This window comes from Crinia signifera, chromosome 1, assembly GCF_055691185.1.
Source record: "Crinia signifera chromosome 1, ASM5569118v1, whole genome shotgun sequence".
Taxonomy (NCBI): Eukaryota; Metazoa; Chordata; class Amphibia; order Anura; family Myobatrachidae; genus Crinia; species Crinia signifera.
The window spans coordinates 137,251,542-137,263,855 of NC_139217.1; the positions used below are offsets into that span (position 1 = coordinate 137,251,542).

Sequence of the window (12,314 nt, forward strand, 5' to 3'; positions counted from 1 at the left end):
AGGCGTCCGCCGACCCGATTCTTTATCACGGGGCGCCCGGCCTGTCCTCTGAAGGCGGAGGCTCTCAGCGCCTCCGTTCAGACTCTTCTCCAGTCTCGGGTGATAGAAGTGGTTCCTCCTCAGCAGAGGGGCCACGGCTATTACTCCAATTTATTCCTGATCGGGAAGCCGGATGGTTCATTCCGACCAATCCTGAATCTCAAGGATCTCAATTGTTACTTGAACATTCCGCGGTTTCGCATGGAGTCCCTCCGGTCCATTGTACAGGCAATGGAGCCGGGGGATTTCATGGTATCTCTGGACATCAGAGATGCATACCTGCATGTTCCGATACATCCGGATCACCGCAAGTACCTCCGGTTTGCAACCAAGGATCTTCATGTCCAATTTCGGGCTCTACCCTTCGGAATCTCTACAGCACCAAGAGTCTTTACGAAGGTGATGGGAGTTATGGCAGCCTTCCTTCACCTCCAGGGAGTGCGGATTCTGCCTTATCTGGACGACCTTCTGATTTTGGGACAGTCCAGAGAACTACTCCTACAACATCTAGGCATTACGCTGGACCTGCTCCAGGCTCACGGTTGGCTAGTGAACTGGCGCAAGTCCAGCCTGGAACCCTCCCAGGAGATGATACATCTGGGAGCGCGTCTGGATTCCCAGGCCCAGAGGGTCTATCTTCCAGACAAGAAGCGGCTGGCTTTGCAGGCCCTCTTACGAGGGTTTCTCAAGCACAGGAGAGTCTCTCTTCATCTATGTATGAAGATTTTGGGCAAGATGGTCTCGTGCTTCGAGATGGTGGAATTTGCCCAATTTCACTCTCGTCCGTTGCAACACCAGATCCTCAAGTATTGGAACCGTTCACCACAGGCTCTGAAGAGGCAGGAGATAGTACTCTCTCAGGAGGTTCGACTATCGTTGCTCTGGTGGCTCAAGCCACGTCACCTGTCCATGGGACGGCCCTTCCTAGTCTCCGACTGGGTACTCTTGACGACAGATGCCAGCCTCAGGGGCTGGGGAGCGGTGGTGGAGGACCGATCCTACCAGGGAGTTTGGTCCCACCAGGAGTCGGGGTTGCCGATCAATATTCTAGAGCTCAGGGCGATCTACTTAGCCCTTCTCCAGGCGGCCCCCCTGATTTGCTCTCGTGCAGTCAAGGTACAGACAGACAACGCCACGGCGGTGGCATACATCAATCACCAGGGGGGAACTCGGAGCAGAGCAGCTTTTCTGGAGGTACAGCCAATTCTTCGTTGGGCAGAACGTCACCTCTTGGCATTGTCGGCAGTGTACATTCCCGGCGTCGAAAACTGGGAAGCAGACTTTCTGAGCCGCCAAGAGATCCACTCCGGAGAATGGTCTCTTCATCCAGAGGTGTTTCACTCTCTAACCCTCCGTTGGGGGAGGCCTCAGATAGATCTCCTGGCATCCCGGTGGAATCACAAGTTGCCTTGCTACGGGTCCAGGACTCGGGATCCAGGCGCATTTCTGGTCGACGCTCTGTCGGCACCTTGGCCGTTCGATCTGGTGTACGCCTTCCCGCCAGTGGCTCTTCTTCCTCGGTTCCTAAGAAGACTCAAGCGGGAACGGGTAAGGGTAATCCTGGTGGCCCCAAACTGGCCACGCAGGGCCTGGTATGCCGATCTCCGGCTCATGGCGGAGGAACCTCAGTGGCGGTTACCTCTCCGGCCAGACCTTCTGTCTCAGGGACCCTGTCAACATCCCAACCTAGCTCGTCTCGATTTGACGGCCTGGCTCTTGAGAGGGAGATCTTAAGAGACAGGGGGTTCTCAGATTCGGTGATAAGAACCATGATAGCGGCCAGGAAGCCGTCCTCAGCAAAAGTCTACTACAGAATCTGGAGTTCTTTCTTTCGCTGGTGTGAAGAGCACGAGAAGAATCCAAGGAGGTTCTCGTTGCCCAAGGTTTTGGCCTTCTTACAGTCGGGAGTGGATTTGGGCCTTCAACATTCCACTTTGAAGGTTCAGGTCTCGGCGCTCTCGGTTCTGTTTCAGAGGCGCATTGCGACAAGACCGGAGGTTCGCACTTTCCTCCAAGGGGTCATGCACGTGACTCCTCCCTTTCGGAGTCCCGTAGTCCCGTGGGATCTGCCTTTGGTTCTGAGAGCTCTTCAGGTGGCTCCGTTTGAGCCTCTGGAGTCAGTGGAGTTGCGTTGGCTTTCATGGAAGGTGTGTTTCCTTCTGGCAATTGCGTCAGCTAGGCGGGTCGGATTTGACCGCTCTATCTTGCAAGCCACCGTTTTTGGTTTTCCACCAAGATCGGGCAGTCCTCCGTACCAGGTTGGGTTACCTGCCAAAAGTGGTATCCAGGTTTCACGTAAACCAAGAAATCGTGGTTCCTGCTTTCCAGGATTCAAGAAGTGGAGGGGCTCTCGATGTGGTTCGGGCCCTTCGCATCTATGTGGATAGGACCAGGGAGATTAGAAGAACAGAAGCTTTGTTTGTTCTTTATGATCATCAGAAGCGGGGTTGGCCCGCATCTAAACAGTCCATTGCCAGGTGGTTGCGGCTTACGGTTCAGCAGGCATACCTCCTGGCGAATAGGCCGGCGCCAGCAGGGCTCACTGCCCATTCCACTCGCTCGGTAGGATCATCGTGGGCTGCGGCTTCAGGAGTCTCCGCAGAACAGCTGTGCCGCGCAGCCACATGGTCTTCCATGCACACTTTTATACGCCACTACAGGTTTGATACTTTCACCGAGGTCGACTCTGCGTTCGGCCGTGGCGTTCTTTCTGCAGCTCAGGAGCGTTCCCTCCCGTGAGGGGACAGCGGTGGGACGTCCCACTGTCCCAGTGGCCACCAATGGCATGAAGGAAATAAGGGGATTTTTGTCCTTACCTGGAAAATCCTTATTTCTGAATCCTTTGGTGGACACTGGGCGCCCGCCCAGACGCCCCTGATCGGCTGATGGGTTGGTTTTAGGGAATGCTCTTGTTCATGGTAATACAAGATCTCTCTTTTTCTTTCTTTCATTCTCTCCTTTCCTGTGCTCCTAAGTCCGGTGGTAGTCTAAACTGACCTAGGATGGAGTGTGGGGAAGGAGGGGCCTGGGCTGCACCACTAAAGTGTTAGCTACTTGGTGCCTGTCGCCATGGCTCCGCCCCCTTCCCACTGTCCCAGTGTCCACCAAAGGATTCAGAAATAAGGATTTTCCAGGTAAGGACAAAAATCCCCTTTTTCACTGTTTTTTGAGCCAACATGTGCCGACAGGCGGTATTTCATGCCCTTCCATCCACTAGGGCGTGGTGGGAGAATAAAATAGTGTGCCGAGCGTAGCGAGTGCAGCGAGCGATGCGAGGGGATGCAGTGCACTTTAAACTGTGTCCATGTCGACTGTGTTGACATTCAGGTAAAAAAACAGTGGAAAACCCCATGTCGACCTTGTGAATGTCGACATAGACAATGTCGAACTAATGACCTTGTCGAACTAATGACCTGTCGAACTAATGACCTTTCGACCTAGAATCATGTCGACCTTTTCCCATGTCGACCTAGAGTCATGTCGACCTTATAGCATGTCGACCTAATGGATTCGACCTAATGACTTTCGACCATAATGCAATAGACCAAATGATCCCAACCCTTTACTATACTGCTCACAAAGTTGATTAAAAAAAATTAGAATTTGAGCACATGTATTTGGAGTAATATACATACAATGATTACTCCCATTCTGAAAAAACACATTTCTGATCCAAACTGTCTAAACCATGTTACATCTAAAAAAACATATCCAACACCCGGGTGTTCTGAGCCTGGGGCTGGATACAAGGATGGATACTATAGCCCTGTATGCTGATGATGCCCTCCTCTTTTTGAAGGACAACAGTGTTGCCATGCCCCTGGTTCTCGCCACGTTTGCTACCTTTAGCCTTTAGAACTTACTCAGGCCTTACTATTAACTGGGGCAAGTCCGCTATAATGCCACTGCAGGGTGCCCCACCAGCTTGCCCAGTGATGCCTCTTCCCTTGTGTTGAGTGTCCCAATTCAAATATTTAGGTATTGTTATTAACAGTACTTCCTCTGATTATGTACCTCTTAATCTAGCTCCAATCTTGGCATATATCAAAGATAGATCCGGCCCCTGGTGCAAGCTACCCCTCATGGTGACAGGAAGGGTTAATATGATAAAGATGGTGGTGCTGCCAAAGTTACTGTATGCACTACAGCAGTCTCCTGTGTATATCCCTATTGCGTTTTTCAGAAAGCTAAACAGCATGCTAAGCTCTCTGATTTGGGCCAATCGACCCAGGATAAAAAATGGATACACTGACTAGGCCTAGGGTCGCTGGTGGCCACACCACACTTTAGGTATGACTGCTATGCCACACAGCTTGCCCATGTTAGGCTGTGGGTTCAGGATGCCAGTGTGGATTCATTACATTCTGCATTTATTCGTCAAGTGGTTCCTAGATGTACTCCAGTGCAGCTGCTCATGGGGGCCAAGTTGCCTCCTCGCTGCCCCCCTATATTGTCCCAGGCGTTAAAAGTATGGCGGAGTGCCAAGGCTCTGGAATGGTTCTCAGATATCGACCCTGAGACTTCCCTGTGGCACTCGACTCAGCTGTCTGAGTTGCGAACTCTTGCAGGGAAGCGATTTTGGACCTCCAAGGAAGTTATATCGCTCGGCCAATTATACCGGAATGGGGTGTTCAAATATTTTCAGCAACTGAAAGAGTATTTTGAGCTACCACAATATTTTTTTCTTTCGATACTTGCAATTAAGGCATGTCTTACAGGCACAGTTTAAAGACTCCCCTCCTACCTTATCTCCTTCCTCCGTTAGGTCTTTCTTAGCTACTCTCAGTGAACGGAAAACAGTTTCCTTAACTTACTCCCTCCTCCTTCAACCATCATATAGACCCCCTTACTACACTTAGAGACCAATGGGTGCTTGACCTGGGCCCTATAGATGATTTTGGCTGGATAGCCGCTAGGGAATTGTCTCACCTGGCAACTACCGGTGTTAGGTTTCAACAAATACAACTATTTATTCTACATCACACATACTTGACGCCAGTGAGACTGGCCAGGTTTGGGGCTCGCTCTTCCTCTGCTTGTCCAAAATGTTTGGCTGGGGTGGGTACCTTCTGGCATCTGCTATGGGACTGCCTGCTTGTTAGGGTCTTTTGGATTAAGGTACAGCAAGCTTTGGACTCCACGGGTATAGCCTCTAATATATTGACACCTAAACTATGCGTGTTGGGAGCTGCTGATGAAGGGGCTTTGCTTCGGGCGGAATAACGTTTATTGTACGTTATAAATGTCTGTGTACTAGCTAACAGTGGCGTAGCTAGAAATTATTCTCCCCCCTGCCAAAAAATTCCGCCCCCCCCCCCCCAAGAAGGGGTGAGGCGATTGACTATGGGCGCCACTGGCTGAGCTGACAGGCGACCCAGGCAGCAGTGAGCGCTGAGCATACGCCCACTCATTAAATATACACTGCGCTGGGTCCCCGCTCATTAAATATGCACGGAGCGGGACCAGCTCAGCACTCACTGCTGTCAGTTCAGCCCAGGCGCCCACCACAGACCCCACTGGCGCTGCTACCCCAAGCAACCGCAGGGTCTACCACATATGTAGCTACGCCACTGCTATCTAAGGTCATCATTGCCCACTCCTGGATGGCCTCCACCGATCCTGAATTCTCCACCCTATGGGCTTTGATCAATTCCACAATCGATCATGAACCATATGTTTATATGAGCAGACAGGCCGGTGTTAAATTTGAAAAAATTTGGTTTAGGTGGATGGAATCTACTTATTATCCATGAGAGGGTGCTGTTTAGGAGTGCAGACCATCTGTTATTAGGCAACCAGAGGCTTATGAACCTACGTTCAGCAATAGGCACTTGCGGTATGACAAATGGTTGGGCGGCGCATCTGTGGTCAATAGATCAAGACATCCAATTAGAACCCAGAATTACTATAATGGGGGGTTGGTAGGGGAAGGGGAGTGCGGGGTTGATTATGTTTAAACTCTTTAATATTTCGTTTGTTTGGGTTTTTTCAGGTGTGGGGGGGGGGGGAGAAAAAACTGTAATGATATATATAAGTGCACGTGCATATTTCTTCATATTGTACCAACGTGTGGTATGGTGTCAATTGCCTCTTAGCTACACGTATCTCTTTTTCTTTGCGCAATACGTACGGTTGTAATGTGCTCATTTATCCTAGCAATGTAATACTTGAGTAAGTTAATATTGGGTTTGTTATGTTCTCACATTTATATTCTCGGTCTATATGTATTGTCAAAATATGCGATATAATGATCACGCTGTACCACAATCATTCTTGTCAATAAACATTATTTAAACTTTATTTAAGAAAAAATCAAATCTAGGTACCACCCACATAATACTCATAGGTGCTTATGTATTATATAGCTTCCCTTCTGGACTTGCAACTTGGTGGGACTGCTATGCTATTACTGGTGCCTGTCCTATTTCCCTATAGATTGTAAGCTTGCAGTAGGGCCCTCCTTCCTCCATGTCTGTCTGTTTTACCCAGTTTGTTCTTTCAGTGTTGTCAACAATTGTAAAGTGCAACGGAATCTGCTGCGCTATAAGAAATTGTAAATAAATAATAAATAAATATAGTTCCCATTATTGTTGTACATTTTGATACAGGACTGGAGAGCGTATTCTGCTGCTCGGTGGACTGGTTACTATTTGGGTTGGGTTCTTTATACTATTACCTTGGGGACATCAATACCCCAAAATCCAGTGGGCAGGTAAGTAAGCTTCCCTAAAATTGCATGGAGGCACAAAAGATTTTGTCACCCCAGTTAGGTCAACTTACCTGTTACCCCTAAGTCAGTCAGCGTATCCTTCATCTCTGAAGGCTCCCTCCCCTGATGGTTGGTTCCTGCGATGCTAGGTCTGCTCCATCTCACTCTCAGTGGAGTCAATTTACTTAGAGGAGTTCTATTGAATATGGGATGTTATCCACAGTAACCAATTACATTTTTTTCTATTTTCTTCTAGAAGGTGCTAAATTCTCTGCATTCAGGAGATAGGCCATACCTTCTGAGATTATTATATACATAGGCACTCAATACTGTAGGTGACACTTCTCATATATAGTGTGGTTCCAGTTGATAGATCTACAAGGGGGACATTTACTAAGATGTGTATTCTACTTCACATGTGATGTTGCTATGGGCAACCAATCAGAATCGACTTCTTATTTAGCACCCTCTAGGACAGGGCTGGGCAATTGCGGCCCTCCAGATGTTGATGAACTACACATCCCAGGATGCTTTGCATTAGTTTTGCTATGTGGCCATGCTGAAACTGATGCAAGGCATGCTGGGATGTGTAGTTCATCAACATCTGGAGGGCCGCAATTGCCCAGCCCTGCTCTAGGAGCAAGTAGACAGGATCTGATTGGTTGCCCATAGCAACATCCCATGAGAAGTAGAATACATCATTTTAGTAAATTTCCCCCACAGTGTCTAGGTAGACAGTCAAAATGTCGACAGGGTCAAAAGGTCAACATTCAATAAGTAGACAGGGTCAAAAGGTCGACCTAAAAAAAGGTAAACACATGACAAGGTCAACATGAGTTTTTCATGATTTTTTTGTTTTGTATCAGCTCGTTCTTACTTCACCATCCATGTTGGCATAGAGGGAGATTCAAGGATGGCTAGCAAAGCGTTAAACTAATTGGGGACCATGTTGACATTGACACCCCAAAAACGTAAAAAAAAACTTGTGTCTACATTTTGACCCTGACGACCTGTTTCATGTCGACGTCTACCTATTGACTGTGTAGACGCTGTCTACCTAATCACACCCGTTTAATGTATGAGTTGCAGCTGTTTACTATGTGTAGGTGCTACCGTGCTCCCTTAACAAAAATTAACATATGATGGTAACCAGCACCTACTAGTGCAGTGGTTCTGAAACTTGGTCTTCAGGACCTCATATAGTTCAGGTTTTCCAGGTCACCCGACAGGTGTGCTCATTACTGACTGACACATTTTAAAAGATCCACAGGTGGAGCTTATTATTTCACTTGATTCTGTGAGGGGACCGGCAAAACATGCACTGTGTGGGGTCCTGAGGACCGACTTTGATATCCTGTGTACTAGTGTATACAGTAATATTCCAAATTAGTTGAATACATAGGCAGTTTCATTAAATTATCTCTTATCCCATTAAGCAATCTTGGGTCATCCAACCACCATTAAAATGGCACATGGAAAGCAATTTTTTTTGCAGAAAATGCAATATTCCAACTTAACAGTAGATCACCTTTTAATTTGATCAGTCCATTTGGAGAAATCCAGGTACAGGTCAACCAATGCATTTTGTCTATTTGAAAGACTTCATCAAATAAACATCATCAAGACTTAATGAAGTCCTTCAAATAGATGAAATGTATTGGTATTACTTGTACCTGGACTTCGCTAAAGGGCCCTCATTCTGGTTGGCTCGCATAGCAGCGTTAGTTATTTGCTTTGTGAGCTTTGTAGCACCCCCCGCCTTGCGTCTGAACACCCACCCCCCACTATTTGCCCATTTTCCCCACATCGCTGCGAATGGATGTTTTGCATAAACATCCAATCACAGCCTTGCGTGGGTGGCCGAAATCATTCGTTGGTCAGTGACCATCGAATGATTTTTGAAGCGCTCGCTAATCTAACTCACTCTCTGGTGCCTTAGATTAGAGGCACCCAGCGCTGTGAACAGGGTCGGCAGTCCAAATCTGATGACGTCAGCTGCCCATCCCTGTTCACATGGGGAAGCCCAGCGTTTTTCCTGAGTACACCCAGCGTTTGCGTGAGTATACCCAGGAAACGCAACCTCCCCGCTGCGAGCACCGTGGAGACTATGCAAGACCTGCATAAGCGATTATGCGCATGCAGAAAACTTTGGTCGCCGGTGCGAATGCGCAACATAGCGACCAGACCAGAATCACCCCCTATATACAGCTCTTCTACAAATGTGATCTAATAATGGGCTATCTTTGTCCACAGACATCCAGAACACAACAATTCATAACTCAAGCTATTGGGGCTCAAGCATCACATCTCCCAGGAATGACACCGTGGAGCCAACAGGATGTCCTGCGACGCAATCCTGGTGCTTCTATACACCAGTCATCCACCTATCTCAGTACCTCACATCTGACATTTTGATTGGGATAGGATATCCAGTCTGCAATGTCATGTCTTACACTTTGTACTCAAAAATCATAGGCCCTAAACCACAGGTAATATTTGACAATATTAAAATGTATGGCTTTATATCCTAAAGGCTCATGCTATGAGGGTAATTAAATGTGGTGCTCATTTTGGTTTGTCCTTTGCCACTTTAAATCTAACCGTTCTATCAACATGTTGAAGATGCCTAAAATTACACACATACCCCAATGACTTTTCATAAAATTGTCACCTAATTTATCTTGTATCTTAGTGACAATGCAGCCTTGTTTTTCTTAAAAAATATAAAAATGTAGTAGGCCCTGGTGCTTTAGGTGGCACCTCTGGGTTTTGTTAAATGAACATTATTTATATGTTTCTGTGCCCATCGTGGTTTATTCTAATGAACGATCTCTTAAATAATTTTACCATCAATGCTTAGGGGGGTATTCAATCCCTGTCGACCTTGTGTTTTGGTCGAGATTTTGTGTATCTTCTCGCCAAAAAGTTGAATTTTGCCATGTCGTCTATTCAAAGTTTTTTTTTCTCGCCCTCCGACATGATCTCGCCTCGGTCAAGTTTTCGTTTTGGTCGCTTGTCGAGGAGATGGCTGTTCGACCAGTCGTGATTTTTGTCGACCATGTTTCACCGAAAATCTTGTACAGCAATTCAAAGTGACCATTTTTCATTGATCTCGACGGAGCGAGGATAACTTCTCACCTTATTTGCCTCGCCTTTTGCAAGTGTCGTGTTAAAGGTCTGACTGTAATAAGTATTTATATTGTGAATTTAATGACGTTTGCAACAGCTGGGATTGTGTCATGTTTGGTCCAAACTACCTTTCTAATTGATTACACTGGGTATGCTTTTGTCTTCATTTAAACAACAGGAAAAACAAGAACCCTTTTTTTTAAATACCCAGCAGGCTTCAACTTGTGATGATCAAAGTCCATGATTGGTGCGGAAGCCATGTTGTGATTCATAGTTCCACAGGAAATGCCTATATATTTCCCGGACTTGTGCATACTGCTTATCCCCTTGTGGAATGCACAGGGCCATGGATTGAAGCAAACATGTTTCATCGTAATCAGCTGATTAAGGAATGGCAATCTATCTATGTGTAAAATCATTGCGCTTGTATAGATTAATGGATGTGATGGTATGTGGGTGATGCACTGATAGTGATGTGTTTGTAAGTTGGTAATTTCCACATCGTGCAGATATAGTAAACTAAGATAACTGTGTTTGGTTGTTCCAACAGTACATTAATATTGTAGTAAGCCATCATCAAAGTACGTCTTGTTTGTGTACTTTGCACTGATATGCTAAACTGCCATGACATGTAGTATGTTTTGTTTTAAGTACTGAAATCACTTATTAACGTCATGCAAACATGCCCCCTGTCCACATACAGGCAAACTTACCGCATTGATATGTTGTCAAATATACCCTTCATCTTCTACACCTTGCTTTATTGAACCGATTGATTTCTATGTCTGTTGTAATGAAATTTGCAAGATATATTGACACAGACTCACCAAACTCAGTTGATGAGGATGGCTGCTGGTGTGGACCAATCAAATGCATGGCTAGTCTTGTTTCTATGCTGGAAGATTTGTTCCCTTCACACCTGTTGTATGACTGAACTTGATTAGCTCACCTATAATGCACTCTGTTTACCTCAGATCTCTCACTCCTGGTCTGAGACTTTAGGGAGATCACAGCATATTGCAGTCTGCTGCTTTGGAAACGTTTTTTTTAGGGTAATTTGCGTTTTTACCAACCAGAAGACTTTTTTCAACATTGTCAACGATAATGGAGCCCTTCTCTGACACAATGATAGCTTTCTTGGTGGAGGTTTTTTTGGCACGCAATAGACATCGTCATCTGCAGGAAGCTGGGGTAAGCATTCGTGCTCAGAGAATGGCTGCATTGGGGGAGACAGTGCGGATCTCAATTCCACGTTCACGACAGTATCGCACTCGGCGTGAACTGGATACTCTCTCTGAGACAGAAGTGATAGGAACCTATCGCTTGTCATCTCAGGCAATCTATTCGCTGTATGCGCAAATGGAAGCTGACCTGGAGCCTCGGGTACGGTCAAACCATGCAATTTCTGGCCTTCAGAAATTGCTTGGTACATTACATTTTTTGGCGTCGGGCACATTCCAGCCCACTTTGTCTCAGAGCTGCGGTTTTTCACAGGCAACTCTATCACGGAGTATTACCCAGGTCCTAACTGCGTTCCGCAAATTAACGACCCAGTATATCAATTTACCTGCCACTGACAGCGAATGGAGAGAGGTCAAAATTGGCTTTTACCAAAAATGGCAGTTCCCCAATGTGATGGGTGCGATTGACTGCACACATGTACACATCACACCACCCAGGGAATCGGAAGAATGTTATCGGAATCGAAAACACTTCCATTCTCTGAATGTTCAAGTGGTTTGTGACAGTGAAATGAAAATAATGGACCTTGTTGTGGGTTTCCCTGGGTCAACCCACGACTCCTTCATCCTGAGCCAGTCATCTTTGTTTCATGATTTTGAGAACGGCATCTTCCCAGATGGCTGGCTGTTAGGTATGTATGCTAAGGAAACGTTTATTAGTATTATGTTCCTAATTGTCAACAAGGTTTCACTAGTGTACATTACATATTGTTTTGGGATGTTGTTAGCATTACATCTATTTCAACATTGCAATGGGAAACAATGGTATGACCTTGGTTTGCCTACTGCCACTCCACAACATGCGGAGTAATAGAGGTAATATAGAGATTTTTCCTTAAGCAGTTGTTTTCAAATGACCTGGTGTCACTATTTTAAAGACACATTGATAAACATATCAACCCATCCCACTTTTGCTCTTGCCTAGGGGCATAAACAATGAGACAGGCAAGTTATGTTGATTGATTAAACAATGTATATGGCTAACGTAGCTGCCAGAAAATAGCACTATCATGTAGCCGCCCACAAGATTTAACATAATTCACCACACATGGCCACCTTGTAATACTGACAACATGACCAGATAGACCACCAATGGCCAACATCCGCCCTCCACCTGTGGGGAAATGACAGATCTTACCATACTGTGCCAGACTGGACCTATTACACAATGCTGAAACATACTGGGGATGTACATA

General features: G+C 46.3%; 1 protein-coding gene across 2 annotated transcripts in view; it reads left to right on the plus strand.

The window, feature by feature from the left end:
- MFSD8 (major facilitator superfamily domain containing 8) overlaps positions 1 to 12,314 on the plus strand; it is a 41,192-nt gene that overhangs the window by 17,164 nt on the left and 11,714 nt on the right. For both annotated transcript variants that reach the window (XM_083174045.1, XM_083174055.1), the window contains exons 11-12: positions 6,648 to 6,751; positions 9,002 to 9,237. In XM_083174045.1, coding sequence (XP_083030171.1) covers positions 6,648 to 6,751; positions 9,002 to 9,237 — 340 coding nt within the window. The remainder of the gene's footprint in view (positions 1 to 6,647; positions 6,752 to 9,001; positions 9,238 to 12,314) is intronic.